The sequence below is a fragment of the Panthera tigris genome, chromosome C2 (assembly GCF_018350195.1).
Source record: "Panthera tigris isolate Pti1 chromosome C2, P.tigris_Pti1_mat1.1, whole genome shotgun sequence".
Taxonomy (NCBI): domain Eukaryota; kingdom Metazoa; phylum Chordata; class Mammalia; order Carnivora; family Felidae; genus Panthera; species Panthera tigris.
Window position 1 is genome coordinate 64,588,344 of NC_056668.1, and position 17,600 is coordinate 64,605,943.

Here is a 17,600-nt window from a genome sequence, read left to right on the forward strand (position 1 = left end):
ATATACTACATATGTTATTCCCAATCTTTTGCCTACACAATTGATGTTGCAATGAATATCTTTTCACTTGCTTTATTTCTCACAGTTACAATTATATCTGTGGGTTTACTATAAATTTTATAGTATATTTAATCCTCTATTTCTTTGGATTAAATGATTCAATGTGTATATTACTTTATTGCTAGTTCCTTTCTGCTCCTTCTCACTCCAATACCTTTGGCACATTCCCATTATTCCAAACAAGGAAATGTTTGAGGATTTTTTTTTCCCCTGAAGGTATAGCATCTCCTCTAGAGAACTTTCCCTGCTAGTTTTGGCTAAAATGTGCCAAGAGGTAAACAGCATCTTTCCGTACCTGCTCCTACTCTTTTTTGACCACAACTCCTCTTAATAATCTTTCCTCACATATTGTGGTTCAGGTTATAGATTTCATCTAATTTTTTTTTTCAAAGACTGAATTTGCATTTCTCTTTCTTGCTCTTCTTATCTTGCATTGATTTCTGAGAGAAGACAAGTATAACGCCATCTTTACTTGGCCATTTTATAAATGGAACTCTCTGTAATAGGGTTTTATTAGTCTCCCTACCTCTGGTCTACTACTTCGATCTGGTTTTTTAGTTACAACAAGAATGATCTAAAATGCAAATCTGATCATGTCAGTGCCTTGCAAGAAACCCTTTCATGACTCTGCATACTATTTTATCATTTAAATTCTGGTGTAGTTGGGGCGCCTGGGTGGCTCAGTCGGTTAGGCGGCCGACTTCGGCTCAGGTCATGATCTCGTGGTCCCTGAGTTCGAGCCCCGCGTCGGGCTCTGTGCTGACAGCTGAGAGCCTGGAGCCTGTTTCAGATTCTGTGTCCCCCTCTCTCTGGCCCTCCCCCGTTCTTGCTCTGTCTCTCTCTGTCTCAAAAATAAATAAACGTTAAAATTTTTTTAATAAATAAATAAATTCTGGTGTAGTTAACATACTGTGTTATATTAGTTTCAGTATAGTGATTCAACTATTCTGTATATTACTCAGTGCTCATCAAGATAAGTATACTTTTAATCCCCTTTACCTATTTCACCTATTCCCTCCCTTCCCTCTGCTATCTTTTTGTTCTCTATAGTTAAAAGTCTGTTTTTTGGTTTGCCCCTCTTTTTTCCCTTTGCTGTTTTGTTTCTTAAATTCCACAGATGAGGGAAATCATAGGGTATTAGTCTTTCCCTGAGTGGATTATTTCACTTAGCATTATATTCTCTAGATGCAAATGGCAAGATTTCATTCTTTTTTATGGCTAAATAATATTCCACTGTACATATATACCACAGTTTCTTTATCCACTCATCTATTGATGGACATGGGCTGCTTCCATAGTTTGGCTGTTGTAAACAATGCTGTGATAAACATGGGTGCATATATCTTTTCAAATCAGTGTTTTCATATTCTTTGGGTAAATATCCAGTAGTGTGATTCCTGGATAATAGGATAGACCTACTTTTAATTTTTTGAGGAACCTCCAAACTATCTTTCACAGTGGCTGTACTAGTTTGCATTCCTTTTCCTCTACATGCTTGTCAACACTTGTTGTTCCTTGTGTTGTTGATTTTAGCCGTTCTGACAGGTGTGAGGTGATACCTCATTGTGATTTTGATTTGCATTTCCCTGATGATTAGTTATGTTGAGAACCTTTTCATGTGTCTGTTGACCATACATATGTCTTCTTTGGAGAAATGTCTGTGTCTTCTGTCCAATTTAAATTGGATTATTTGGGTTTCTGGTGTTGACTTGTATAAGTTCTTTATAATTTAGGATACTAACCCTGTATTGGATATGTCATTTGCAAATATCTTCTCCCATTCCATAGGTTGTATTTTAGTTTTGTTGGTTGTTTCCTTTGCTGGGCAGAGGCTTTTTATTTTGACGTAGTCCCAATAGTTTATTTTTTCTTTTGTTTCACTTGCTTCAGGAGACATAATCTAGAAAGATGTTGCTATGGCCAATGTCAGAGAAATAACTGCCTGTCCTCTCCTCCAGGCTTTTTATGGTTTCATGTCTCACATTTAGGTCCTTAATCCATTTTTAGTTTATTTTTGTGTATGGTGTAAAAAATGGTCCAGTTTCATTATTTTGCATGTAGCTGTCCAATTTTCCCAAAACCATTTGCTGAAGAGACTTTTTCATATTGTATATTCTTGCCTCTTTTATCAAAGATTGGCCATATAATTTTGGGTTTATTTCTGGGCTTTCTATTCTGTTCCATTGATCAATGTGTCTATTTTTGTACCAGTATTATAGTGTTTTGATTACTACAGCTTTGTAACATAACTTGAAATCTGGAATTGTGATACATCCAGTTTTGTTTTTCTTTTTTAAGGTTGCTTTGGCTATTCAGAGATTGTTTGTTCTAGTTCTGTGAAAAAATGCTATTGGTATTTTGATAGGGATTGAATTAAATCTGTATATTGCCTTGGGTAGTACAGACATTTTAACACTATTTGTTCTTCCAATCCTTGAGCATGGAATATCTTTCCATTTCTTTGTGTCGTCTTCAATTTCTTTCATCAATGTTTTGTAGTTTTCAGAGTACAGGTCTTTCACCTCTTTGGTTAAGTTTATTCCTAGATATCTTATTGTTTTTAGTGCAGTTGTGAGTGAAATTGCTTTATTAATTTCTCTTTTTCTGCTTCATTATTAGAGTACAGAAAAGCAACAGATTTCTGCACATTGATTTTGTATCCTGAGATTTTACTGAATTCGTTTATTAGTTCTGGTAGTTTTTTATGGAGTCTTTAGAGTTTTCTACATATAGTAACATGTCCTGTGCAAATAGTGGAAGTTGTACTTCTTCCTTACCAATTTGGATGCCTTTTATTTCTTTTTGTTGTCTGATTGCTGTGGCTGGGACATCCAGTAGTATATTGAATAAAAGTTGTGACAGTAGACATCTTTGTCTTCTTCCTTACCTCAGGGGGAAATCTCTCAGTTTTTCCCCAATGAGTATGATGTTCGCTGTGGGTTTTTCATATATGCCTCTTAGGATGTTGTTGCTATGAATGAATGTTGTACTTTGTCAGATGCTTCTTCTGCATCTATTGAAATGACCATATATATGTTTTTTATCTTTTCTTATTGATGTGATGTATAATGTTGATTGATTTGTGAATATTGCACTAGCCTTGCATCCCAGGAATAAATCCCACTTGATCATGGTGAATGATTTTTTTAATGTATTGTTGGATTCTGTGGGCCAATATTTTTTTGAGGATTTTTTCATCCATGTTCATCATAGATATTGGTTCTCTTTCTTTTGTGGTATCTTTATTTGGTTTGTTATCATGGAATGAATTTGGAAGTTTTCCTTCCTCTTCTATTTTTTGGAAAAGTTTGAGAAGAATCAGTATTATTTTTTCCTTAAATGTCTAGTAGAATTCTCCCGTGAAGCCATCTGGTCCTTGACTTTTGTTTGTTGGGAGTTTTTTGATTACTGATTCAATTTCATTGCTGGTAGTAGGTCTGTTCAAATTCTGTTTCTTCCTGCTTCAGCTTTGGTAGGTTATATGTTTCTAGGAATTCATCCATTTCTTCTGGGTTGTCCAATTTGTTGGCATATAATTTTTCATAATATGATTTTTTTTCTGTAGTGTCAGTTGTTATTTCTTCTCTTTCATTTGTGATTTTGTTTATTTGAGGCCTTTCTCTCTTTTTCTAATGAGTCTGGCTAGAGATTTGTCGATTTTGATGATCTTTTTACATAACCAACTCTTGGTTTCATTGATCTGTTCTATTGTTTTTTTGTTTTGTTTTGTTTTTTAGTTTCTATATCATTTATTTCTGTTCTAATATTTATTATTTCCTTCCTTCTGCTGATTGTGGGTTTTGTTTGTTCTTTTTCTAGCTACTTTAGGTATAAGGTTAGGTTGCTTATTTGAAAATTTTCTTGCTTCTTGAGGTATGCTTGCATTGCTATAAACTTCTCTCTTAGAACCACTTTCTGCATCCCAAAGATTTGGGGCCATTGTGTCTTTGTTTTCATTTTTCTCCATGTAATTTTTTATTTCTTCTTTGAATTCTTAGATGATCCATTCATTGTTTAGTAGAATGTTATTTAAGCTCCATGTATTTGTGTTCTTTCCAGATTTTTTCTTGTGTTTGATTTCTAGTTTCATAGCATTGTGTCAGAAAAGATACATGGTATGACTTTTATCTTTTTTAATTTGTTAAGACTTGTTTTGTGGTGTAACACATGATCTATTATGGAGACTGTTTCATGTGCACTCAAAAAGAATGTATATTCTGCTGCTTTAGGATGTAATGTTCTGAATATATCTATTAAAACCATCTGGTCTAGTGTGTCATTCAAAGTCACATTTCCTTGCAGGTTCTCTGTGTGGATCATCTGTCCATTGACATAGGGGAGTGTTAAAGTCCCCTGCTATTATTATATTACTATCAGTTAGTTCCTTTATGTTTGTTATTACTTGTTTTATATATTTGGGTGCTATCATGTTGGGTGCATAAACATTTATAATTGTTATATCTTCTTATTGGATTGTCCTCTTTATTATTTTTTTTGAAAACATTTTTTTTTTGATGTTTATTCATTTTTTTGAGAGACAGACTGAGAGTACGAGCAGGGGAGGGGCAGAGAGAGGAGACACAGAGTCTGAAGCAGGCTCCAGGCTCTGAGCTGTCAGCACAGAGCCTGATGTGGGGCTTGAACTCACGAACCGTGAGATCATGACCTGAGCCGAAGTCAGCCGCTTAACCGACTGAGCCACCCAGGCGCCCCTGTCCTCTTTATTATTATATAGGTTCTTTATTTGTCTCTTGTTACAGTCTTTGTTTTAGAGTCTATTTTGTCTCATATAAATATTGCCAGCTTTCTTTTGACATCCATTTGCATGATACATGTTTCTCCATCCCCTCACTTTAATTTGCAGGTGACTTTAGGTCTGAAATTAGTGTCTTGTAGCAGCATATAGATGAGTCTTATTTTTTATTATCCATTCCATCATCCTACGTCTTTGATTGGAACATTTAGTCCATTTACATTCAAAGTAATTATTTACAATTATTGCCATTTTGTTACTTGTTTTGTGGCTGTTTTTGTAGTTCTTCCCTGATTGTTTCTCCTTTTACTCTCCTTTCAATTTGCTAGCTTTCTTTAATAATACATTTTGATTCCTTTCTCTTTATTTTTTGCATATCTATTACTGGTTTTTGATTTATGGTTACCATTAGGTTTGAATATAATATCTTCTGCATATAGCAGTCTACATTAACTTGATGGTCACTTAAGTTTGAGCACATTCTTTACTCTTCACCCCCCATGTTTTTGGTATATAGTATCATACTTTATATGTTTTTATTTTGTGAGTCCCTTGACTGGTTTTTACAGATATACTAATTTTTAATGTTTTTGAGTGTCCTACTTTTCTTACTCTTACTCATGGTCTTTCCTTTCCACTCAGAGAGTCTTCTTTAACATTTCTTGCAGGGCTGATTTAGTGGTCATGAACTTCTTTAGCTTTTGTTTGTCTAGGAAACTATCTCTCCTTTTATTCTGAATGATAATCTTGCTGGATAGAGTATTCTTGGCTGTAAACTTTTTCCTTTTGGCACTTTAAATACATCATTCCACTCCCTTCTAGCCTGCAAAAGTTCTGGTGATAAATCCACTGATAACCTTATGGGGTTTCTCTTGAATATAATTGTCTTCTTTTCTCTTGCTGTTTTTAAAATTCCCTCTTTATCACTACTTTTTGCCATAATTACCATATATCTTGGTATGGACCTCCTTGGGTTGATTTTGTTGGGGGCTCTCTGTGCCTCTTGTATTTGGATATCTGTTTCCTTCCCCATATTAGGAAATTTTCAGCTATTATTTCTTCAAATAAATTTTCTGCCACATTTTCTCTCTCTTCTTCTTCTTCTGGAATCCCTATAATGCAAATGTTATTATGCTTGAAGGGGGTCACTGAGTTCCCTAACTCTATTCTCATTTTGCATAATTTTTTCTCTCACCTGCTCAGCTTGATTACTTTCCATTACTCTTGTCTTCCAAGTTTCTAAGTCATCCTTCTGCTTCCTCCAGCCTGCTATTTATTCCATCTAGTGTATTTTTTATTTCATGTGTTGTGCTCTTCATCTCATTGGTTCTTTTTTATGTTTCATATGTCTTTATTAAGGGTTCCAATGATGTCCTCCACTTTTTTCTCAAGTTCAGTGAGTATCTTTATGATCATTACTTTAAATTTTCTACCAGACATCTTCCTTATATACATTTCACTTAGGTCTCTTACTGTGGTTTTATCCTATTCTTTCATTTGGGACATATTTCTCTGTCTCCTCATTTCGTCTCTCTGTGTCTGTTTCTGTGTGTTAGGGATGTCAGCTATGTCTCCTGCTCTTGAGAATAATGGCCTTATGAAGAAGATATCCTGCAGTGTCCCCTATTCACCAGAACCTGGTGGTTCAGGGGTGTCTCCTATGTGTGTGGTGTGTGCCCAGCTCTTATGTCTTGGCCACTTTTTCCTTCAGTCCAGTCATCTGCAGAGGTTCTCTTTGCCTGTTGTGGGCAGTATATTATGTGTAGTTTTAACAAGGTGAGCTCTGGTATGCTCGCAAAATGAGACCTGCCACCCCCACCACCACTGAGACCAGGGCCTTGTAAAATGCATGGGTCAGGAGATGCAGTGTTGGCAAGGTTTGCATTGGTCTTCTGGCGGAGGGGACCTGCAGTGCCCAGACTAAGGTAAACAGGACCTGAAGGGGTGGATCTGCTGAAGTGTGGGAGGTGGGGCTTGGTGTAAGCAAGTTAGTGAATGTCAGTGCCCTTGCTGGTTATGCTGTGGGGGCAGGGCAGGGATATGGCACCTGCCAGCTCCTTTGTGGAGAATTTCCTTCAGGACATGCTCTGAGATGTATAAATGACTGTTCCTCCCATGTGCCCCAGGCATTTTTCAAACTGCTACTTCTAGCTATTATCTCCAAGATGTAGAACTGAGTCTGCTGATTTTTAAGATTCCAAGCTTTAAGTCCCACTGGTTGTAAGAAACTCATGAAATTCAGTCCCTGTAGTTTTAAAAGTCAAAGGCTATGGAGTTTCATCTTCCTAGTGCAGGATATCCAGTGTGATAGTCTGCCTCTCACTCTTCTCTGCACACAGGGCTCCTTCCCTGCTGCAGATTGCCACATCTCTGCCCTTCCTACCATCTTCATTGTGGTCTCTTCTCTACTTTAGTTGTGGAGTTTGTTCTGCCAGTCTTTGGGTCTTTTCCTGGGTTATTTATGCTAATATGAGTTATCTAGTTCCTTCTGTGGGAAGAGGTGAGTTTCGGGTCCTCTTACTCGAGTATCTTGATCCCCCTCTCAAATCTGCATACTCTTGGCATAAAGGCCAAACATCTCTCTGATCCAGCCCCTATTTCTCCTGTATCATATCTTTTTCTCCAGCTCTCTCCTACTCAGCATAATAAATTTCATTTAGTTATTCAGACTCTCCATGATCTGTTCTGCCTCCAGGCATGCAACATGCTCTTGTCTCTGCCTGGAATATTCTTCTGACATTGACCACTCCATTTACTTCTTAGCTCTTAAATAACCCTTCAGAATAATATCCTTAAAATAATAATAATAATAATAATAATAATAATGAGTTACCTTTTTATTGTATATTCAGGCACTATGCTAAGCAATTTATATGTATCAACTCATTTATTTTCATAGAAAACCAATTAGATGAGTACTTTTATTGCCTCTATATTAAATATGAGAAAACTGAGCGTAGTAAAGATGAAGAAACTTGTCCAAGGTAACCGAGCTAGTAGATGTTGTGCTTGCAGTTAGACCCTAGCACTCCAACTTTGATTCAAGCGTCGCATTTACATGCACAAATACCTGTTTGTACTTCCCCTGGCATAGCTCTTACCACCTTGCATTATAGTTGCTTGTTTTCTAGAGGTCTCTTCTAGAATATAAGATTCCTGAGGTTAAAAACCATATCTGCCTTGTTTCCTTTTGTAGCCATCTTGCCTTACACATAGATAGCAAGGGCTCAATAATTTCTTTCTTTTTTTTTTTAAAGAAAATAAAATATTTTTTCCCAGGATTGAGAAATGGGAGAGTGTAAGAAGAGGTTAGTATCATAAAAAGTAGGGGAGTGCGAGGGGCACCTGGGTGACTCAGTTGGTTAAGCATCTGACTTCGGCTCAGGTCATGATCTTACAGTTCGTGAGTTTGAGCCCCGTGTTGGGCTCTGGTGCTGACGGCTCAGAGCCTGAAGTCTGCTTTGGATTCTGGGATTCTGTGTCTCCCTCTCTCTCTCTGCCTCTCCCCTGCTTACATGTGCTCTCTCCCTCTCTCTCTCTCTCTCTCTCTCTCTCTCTCAAAAATAAATAAGCATTTTAAAAAAGGTAGGAAAGTGTGAGAAGAGATCAATATCATAGAAAGCCCTTCCCTCAGGTCATCAGAAATAATAACCACTGATAGTTTTAAAATCTAGTATTAAGTAACTCACCACTACTAGAAAAGTAGTCCCACGAGAGCAAAAGTCCCACCGGAGACATCTCTTCTTACCTGAGAGGGGTGAGGAAAAGAAGAAAAAAAGATTCTGTGCTGTGATAACATTATAATAGATAAATTCCAAATTTTAAGAGTAAAAAAAATAGTTGCTTTTAATAAGACATCTTTGGATACATGATTTGAGTACAAAATATTAGGATGGGAACCATTTCATTAGACTACTTAGTCACATGGAAACATTAAAAGAAGAAAAGGACTATCTGAAGCTAACCCAATTTAGATTTGTATGAGATCACCTAGATTTGGGATGGAATCACCATGCAGGAACTCTGACCTGCTTCTCTCCTGTTTTACTCCTCAGAGTAAGTCACCTACATCAATTTTGACAAGTTATCAGAATAGTCACACACTCGTCCGATCTTTCTTAGTAAATTGTGGCTCCTCTGCCATAATCAGTAAGGAGTTAAATGTTACAAGTTCTTTGCAGATTAGGAAACCATACATACATTGAGTATCTTCACTAAGAAGATGGCATTTACTGGTTTTCATAAATCGGTCTAAATCTTTGAGATCTAGGATTAGACAATGGTCTCTTAAATATGACACCAAAAGCATAGGTCGTGGAAGATCATTAAAATTTAAAACTTCTCTCTGTCAAAGGATACCATCAAGGAAGTAAAGAGACAACACACAGCATGGGAGAAAATATTTGCAAATCATCTATTTCACATGGGATTTATATCTAGAATATATAAAGAATTCTTGGGGCGCCTGGGTGGCTCAGTCGGTTAAGCGTCCGACTTCAGCTCAGGTCACGATCTCGCAGTCCGTGGGTTCGAGCCCCACGTCGGGCTCTGGGCTGATGGCTCAGAGCCTGGAGCCTGCTTCCGATTCTGTGTCTCCCTCTCTCTCTGCCCCTCCCCCATTCATGCTCTGTCTCTCTCTGTCCCAAAAATAAATAAATGTTAAAAAAAAAATTTTTTTAAGAATTCTTACAATTCAATAATAAATAGACAAGCAACCCAATTTAAAATGGGCAGGGGCGCCTGGGTGGCTCAGGTAGTTAAGCATCCGACTTTGGCTCAGGTCATGATCTCATGGTTTGTGGGTTCAAGCCCCATGTTGGGCTCTGTGCTGACAGCTCAGAGCCTGGAGCCTGCTTCCGATTCTGTGTCTCCCTCTCTCTCTGCCCCTCCCCTACTCACATTTTGTCCCTGTCTCTCAAAAATAAATTTAAAATTTTATTAAAGAATATTTTTTAATGAGCAAAGAATTTGAATAGAAATTTTTCCAAAGAAGATACACAAATGACCAATAAACACATAAAAAATGTTCAACATCATTGGCCATCAGGGAAATGAAAATCAAATCCACAAAGATATACCATTCATACCCACTAATAAAGCTAACATAATAAACACATAATAATAAGTGTCGATGAGGTTGTGAAGAAATTGGAACCTTCATATGCTGCTGGTGGGAATGTAAAATTGTGCAGCAACTTTGGAAAACAGTTTTGGTGGTTCCTCAAAAGATTACACAGAGAGTTATCATATGACCAGCAATTCCACCCCAGGTATATAGCAAATAGAAATTAAAATATATATACACACAAAAACTTGTACATGAATGTTCATAGCTGCATCATTCATAACAGCCAAAAAGTAGAAACAATGTGAATGTCCATCAACTGAAGAATGGATAAACAACATGTGGTATATCCAAATAATAAAAATCATTTGGCACTAAGAAGAAAATAAAATATTGATACATGCCACAACATTGATAAACTTTGAAAACATTATGCTAAGTGAAAGACATACATTATATTGTATGATTCTATCTTTGTGAAATGTCCCAAATAGGTAAAATACAGAAAATAGGATGGTGATTATCCAGGTTTGGGGTGAAGTAGGGGAGAAATGTGAAATGACTGCTAATGTGTGCAGGATTTCTATTTAGAGTGTTAAAAATTCTCTAAAATTAGATTGTGGTGTGGTTGCAAAACTCTGTGAATATCCTAAAGAACCACTGAATACACATTAAGTGAGTTAACTTTGTGGTATGGTATTTTTTTATATGTTAATAAAACTATTTTTAAAAAATACATAATTAAGTATGTTTAAAACATTTAGCTTCATGCTTAAAGAGCAAGAAATTCCAAGACACCAACCAAAAGGAACAAAACAAAGCAAAAACAAGAAAAAACTATCGTCTCTAGTCCAAACCACAGATTCTCAACTGGGTTTAAGGACAGGCAAATATGATACCTTGAACTCAGTTCAAAGTTACTTTCACTTTGGTTTGCTCACAAATCAATAAATAAGCAGCATAAAAATAAGAGAAGTTGCAGAAGGCTCCCCACGAATCCTTTTGTATATCATGGATGTACACTCCAAATTTAGTGATCCTGGTACCCCATAGAGTTAGATATTACAGGTCGGAGGATCGCAAAACTATAAACTCACTGTCTGTTACATTACAGCCTCAACACCCCAAAACAACTCACAATAAACTTGATAAACAAAAGAGGTGTTTCTTTAAACAGACTGTTTAAACAAACATTAAAACATACTAGAAAGAAAGTATAACTGAATATAATCAAGAAAGAGAGAGGACTCAATATTGGAAATTAAAAACATATGTGGGGATTGAAGTAACAGTCTAAGAAAATACTTAGTCTCAATAAATCATAAATTTGAAAGGAAATGCGATATTTTTCTAAGTTGAATCATCAAAAAATTTTAAAGTATAAGGAAAAAATTTAAGTAGACCAATAATCATACAATACTGGAAAACCTACAGTAACTGGAAAACCTATAAGAGATCTGTATACACCACAACCATAACCCCCACACCCCAAGAAACCAGACCATGTGATTTTATTTTATTTTTAATTTTTTTTAACGTTTATTTATTTTTGAGACAGAGAGAGACAGAGCATGAATGGGGGAGGGGCAGAGAGAGAGGGAGACACAGAATCGGAAGCAGGCTCCAGGCTCTGAGCCATCAGCCCAGAGCCCGATGCGGAGCTCGAACTCACGGACCGCGAGATGGTGACCTGAGCTGAAGTCGGACGCTTAACCGACTGAGCCACTCAGGCGCCCAAAAGACCATGTGATTTTATAGGTGAGTTTTGGAAAATCTTGAAGAACAGATAGTTCATATATAAACTGTCCCAGGACACAGAAGAAGATAGTAAGTTTCTAAAATCATTTTATAAAGCTAGCATAATACTAATGCCAAAAGTCTACAAATACAAAACAAGAAAGGGTAACAATAGATCAACTACTAAAATACAAACATCCTGAATAAAATATTAGCAACTGATCTCAGAATTGTATTAAAAGACAAATATAGGATGACCAAGTAAGGTTTATTCTAGGAATGGATAACTGATTTAACATTTAAAAATCCATGGATGTGGGGCACCTGGGTGGCTCAGTTGGTTAGGCATCCACTCTTGATTTTGGTTCACGTCATCTCACAGTCATGGGATCAGGCTCCACACTCAGTGTGGAGCTGCTTAGGATTCTCTCTCCCCGCCACCCCTCCACCCCCACTCTTCCCCTGCTCATCCTCTTTCTCTCTCAAAATAAATACACAAACGTTAAAAAAAAAAAGTCTATGGATGCAACTACATGAATAAGTTAATGGAGATAATCATATGACTATTTCAATAGATTCTATGAATTATTTGATAAAATTCAAAAGCCAGTTAAAATTTTTTGTAAAATAGAAATAGAAAGAAACTTCATCATAGAAATTGTTCTATATATATTCATATATATTTATACATGTACATATATATATATATATATATACACACGTATATGCATATGTATGTATATATATGTATATATCTGAAACCAAAATTAAGCATTGCACTTGCTGGGACATTCCCATTATATTCAGGAATAAAATGACATCTGTAATCCTCATTATTATTTAACATTGTTTTGTAGTCCTAGTCAATATTAGAAAAAAAAAAAGAATTAGAATATAAATATTATAAAGGTGGGGGAAATTATCATTACAATGTGTATCAAGAAAAATGAAACTAAAAAAAACAAAAAGAAAAATGAAGCTAATCAGAAAATCTATTTAATCTAATAAGGAAATTTAAAAAATGGCAGGAGAAAAGAGAAACCAAAATTATCTTTCCTACATACTAGCATTAGCCATTTAGAAAATATAGTAGGAAAAAAAGATCCAATTCACAACAACGATAAAATTCACAAATTATATAAGAATAACATTTTTAAACAAATATACTCAACATATAAGAAAAAAATTCCAAACATTACCAAGGAACATAAAAAATGACTTTAATAAATTTACATTAAAACTCCTAACAACTATTATTTACTTACTGCATGTTAGGCACTGGGCTAAATTCTTCATAAATATTATATTATTCACTTATCTCAATAACTAAATTGAGTAATTATGTTTCTCTTCATTTTACAAATGAAGACACTAAAGATCACAGAGAACAGGTCACTTTTCTAAGGACACACAGTCTTTAAATGGTCAGGACAACATTCAAATCCAGTTTTATCTGGCTCAAGGCCTAGGTTTGTAGTCGATATGTAATACTAAAGAGATTGAAAATTAAAATGGGTGGAGAAACCAATCAGGTAACTTACATGATTAAGGGGCAGGAGGGAAAGTGCAGGCGAAACTGGGCAACTGCTCCTCACCAGGCAATTGTTGATCTGTGGAACTATGGGCTCAGTAGTAACATACTTTCAATTCTTCAAAAGAAACCAAGCATCTGATGTGGATATACAAGTTGCCATTTTCAAAACTTTAAGGGGGTGGGGGCAGGTAGGGAGTGATGTCAGTAAAAGTGATAGAGTTGGTAGCTCCAGGGGCTCATCCTTCCACAAAAACAATTAAAAAATGAGCAAAAAATCTCAGTCAACTTTTTCAGAACTCTGGAAAACAGACAAAGATAATAACAATCAAGTGAATGCTGAATCAAGGGGGCAACTTACAAACAGCAGGAGACCACTGCAGCATTTTTACTTGTCCTTGCTCTGCTCCTCAACTCAGCATCAGTTTTGAAGACAGAAGCCCATGTTCAAGTACGAGATCATAGTCCCTCATTCCAGAGGGAGCAGAGCACACCTGTTATCAAAGAATTCTGCTTGTGTTTTGACTTGTCTGAGGGCTACCTGAAGAACTGACACAAAGTGTCCAATGGATAAAATATCTAGACAGAAGATCAATAAGAAAATACAAGACCTGGGGCACCTAGGTGGCTGTCAGTTAAGCATCCAACTCTTGATTTCAGTTCAGGTCATGATCTCAAATTTGTGAATTCGATCCTGACATCAGGCTTTGCACTGACAGCACACGGAGCCTGCTTGGAATTCTCTCTCTCCTCTCTCTCTGTCCCTTCCTGCACTTGTGCTCATGCATATACTTTCTCTCTCTCTCTCTCTCTCTCTCTCTCTCTCTCTCTCTCTCAAAATAAATAAATAAACTTAAAAAAAAATTTTTTTAAAGAAAATACAAGACTTGAACAGCACTATAAACCAACTAGACCTAACAGACATATAAAGAACATTCCACCAAGCCATAGCAGATATACATTCTTCTCATGGAACATTCCCCAAGATAGACTATATATTAAGTCCCAAATCAAGTCTTAATAAATTTTAAAAGCTTTAAATCATATAAAGCATCTCTTCTGAACACAGTGGAATGAAGCTATAAATCAATAACAGAAGGAAAACTGAAAATTTCACAAATATTTGGAAATTAAACAGCACACTTTTAAAAAACCAATGAGTCAAAGAAATTACAAGAGTAATGTAATGCTTTGAGATGGATGAAAATACCTTGAGACAGATGAAACCTAAAACGCAACATACCAAGATATGGGATGCTGGAAATAAACTACTGAGAAAGAAATTTACAGCTATAAATGCCTACATTAAAAAAAGAAGATCTCAGGGGCACCTGGGTGGCTCAGTCGGTTAAGTGTCCGACTTCGGCTCAGGTCATGATCTCACAGTTCGTGAGTTGGAGCCCCACATTGGGCTCTGTGCTGACAGCTTAGAGCCTGGAGCCTGCTTCAAATTCTATGTCTCCCTCTTTCTCTGCTCCTCCCCTGCTCATGCTCTGTCTCTCTCTCTTTCAAAAATAAATAAAAACATTAAAAAAATTAAAAAAAAAAGAAGATCTCAAATCAGTAAACTAACTTTATAACTTAAAGATCTTTAAGGAGAAGAGCAAACTAAACCCTAATCTAAAAGATGAAACAAAATTCTATTCTAAAAAATAGAGCAGAGATAAACTAAATAGAGTATAGGAAAATAATAGAGAGGGTCAACAAAAGTGGGTCTTTTAAAATAAAGATCAACAAAACTGATAAACCTTTAGCTAGACTGACAAAGAGAAAGAGAGAGACAAGTAGTAAATAACTAAAGAAATGAAAGTGGGGACATTACTATCAATCTTACAGAAGTAAAAAGGATTATAAAGAGAATTCTATGAGCAACTATACAGCCAAAAAAAAAAAAAAAAAACAGGACAACCTAGATAAAAAGGAAAAATTCCTAGAAATATACTACCAAAGCAGACTCAAGAAGAAATAGGAAAAAAAAAAACAAAAAAAAAAACAACTCAACAGATCTATAACACATAAACAGGTTGAATCAAAAAATCTCCCAAAAATTAGAAGAAAAAAAAAATCTAGAAACAGATGACTTCACTGATAAATTCTACCAACCACTTACAGAAAAATTAACACTAAGCCTTTTCAAACTCTTGCAAAGAATAAAAGAGGAGGGAACATTTTAAAACTCATTCTATGAGCCAGCATAACCATGATATCAAAGCCAGACAATCACAAGAAAACTACAAACTAATATCTCTTATTAATATAGATGTAAAAATCCTCAACAAAATACTAGCTAACTGAATCCAGAAACATATTAAGACCATCACATTCTGTGACAAAGTAGGATTTACTCTAGGAACGCAAAGATGGTTCACCGTACAAAAATAAATCAATGTAATATATCACACTAATAAAATGAAGGAGAAAAAACATAGAATCATCTCAATTAATGCATATTTTTTAAATTTCAACACCTTTCCCTGATTAAAAAAAAATACTCAGAAAACAAGGAACAGAGAGCATTTCTTCAATGTGATAAAGGGCTTTGATGAAAAATCTATATCATACTCAATAGTGAAAGCCTTCCCCTTATGATCAGAAACAAGATCAGAATGCCCACTTTCACCATTTCTATTCACCATTTTCTTGGAAGTCCTAGCAAGAGTAATTAGGCAAGAAAATAATAAAATAAATAAAAGGCATCCAAATTGGAAAAGAAAAATCAACCTCACATGGCCTTTTCTCTGTGTGAGCACCTCCCCCTATCTTTCCCTCTTCTTACAAGGTCAACAGTCAGATTGGATTAGAGTCCCACCCCAATGATTAAGGTTAATTACCTCTTTAATGCCCCTATCTCCAGGGTCCTTTACAGGCTTTAGGGCTTCAACATATGAGTTTTGGGGGGAACACAATTCAGCCCATAACAGAGATCAATGAAACAACATCAGCAAGCCAGACTCACAGATATCCTTGACCTAGAAGACTTTTCTTGAATTTTTAAACAATCCCAACAAACTTTTTGATGTCATTGTTGGAACTAAACAAAAATATCCTACAGTTACTTGGAAGAATATATGAAGTACTCACAAATTATTTTTAAAGAAAAAAATGAAAGGGAATTTGTTCTATGAGATATTATCATATGTTATAAACCTACAACCAAAAAACAGTCTGAGAGAAACACTAGATCATTTTTTCTTGACAAAACAGGAGTGAAGTGTACAGAAATAGACTCAAGTATGTACTAGAGAGTGTTATATGGAAAAGCTAGTATTTTAAATCAATGGAGAAATTTTTTTTTTCAAAAAAAAATGTCATTGTAATATCTAGATAACCTTTTAAAAATAAGATTAGGTGAGATTTCTATCACAGACCATCTACCAAAATAAAATACAGAATACTTAAAGCTTTAAGGGTTTAAAAAATACAAACACATACATACAAGCATGCTATGTAAATAAGTCCTACAAATCAATAAGAATGAGACAAACAATCCAATATAAAAAATGGGCAAAAGAAGTGAACAGGCACTTTGTAAAAAAGGACATCCAAATGGCCAAAAAGTATCTGTAAAAGTGCTCAACATCATTAGTCATAAGAGAAATACAAATGAAAACTCCACTGAGTACCAACAAACCAGAACAGCCAACAGTAAAAGGCAAATATGCAAAGCAACTTGAACTCTTATGCATTGCTGGTGAGAGTGTATACTGGTACTACCATTTTGGGAAACTGTCTGGCAGTATCTATTAAGGTCAAATATGAGTCTGTTCTATGACCCAGGAATCCTATACAGTGGTATATTCCAGAGAAATAAGCACTTATGTCCAGCAAAAGACACACACCAAAAAAGTTCTTAATAGTTCCAAGCTGTAAACAATCCAATGTCAATCAACATCAGAAGTTTGTAGTATAATCATACAATAGAATACTGCTCAGCAATCATAAATAATATCTAACAAGAGTCATATTGTATGATGTTCAAAAATCAGAGAAACTAAGCTATGGAAACACAGATTAGAACAGTAGTTAACTGCTAGAATGCTAGAAACAGTCTATCTCTTGATCTGGATGGTGTATGCATGGATGCATACATACATAAAAATTCATCAAACTTTGGGGCACCTAAGTGGCTCAGTCAGTTGAGTGTCTGACCTCAGCTCAAGTCACAATCTCCCGGTTCATGAGTTTGAGCCCCACATCCAGCTCTGTGCTGACAGCTCAGAGCCTGGAGCCTGCTTCGGATTCTGTGTCTCCCTCTCTTTCTTTCACTCCCCTGCTTGTGCTCTGTCTCTGTCTCTCAAAAATAAACATTAAAAAAAATTCATCAAGCTTCACACTTAAGTTTTGTACACTTAACTCTATGGAAGTAAAAAAGAATACACACACACTGAAAAGTACTAAAAGAAAATACAGGTGGGGAACATTTATGTTATCTTGAGAGACAGGGAAGGTCTTTG

The 17,600-nt window shown here is 35.7% G+C and overlaps 1 protein-coding gene across 10 annotated transcripts in view; it reads right to left on the bottom strand.

Moving 5' to 3' along the window:
• Nucleotides 1-17,600, bottom strand: part of IGSF11 (immunoglobulin superfamily member 11) — a 194,370-nt gene that overhangs the window by 171,921 nt on the left and 4,849 nt on the right. For 9 of the 10 annotated variants that reach the window (XM_042999162.1, XM_042999161.1, XM_042999158.1 and 6 more), the window contains one exon: nt 8,503-8,561. In XM_042999162.1, coding sequence (XP_042855096.1) covers nt 8,503-8,551 — 49 coding nt within the window. In that variant the 5' untranslated portion in view covers nt 8,552-8,561. Of the gene's footprint in view, nt 1-8,502; nt 8,562-13,156; nt 13,413-17,600 lie in introns of those variants that run through there. The other variant, XM_042999155.1, reaches the window with a different exon arrangement.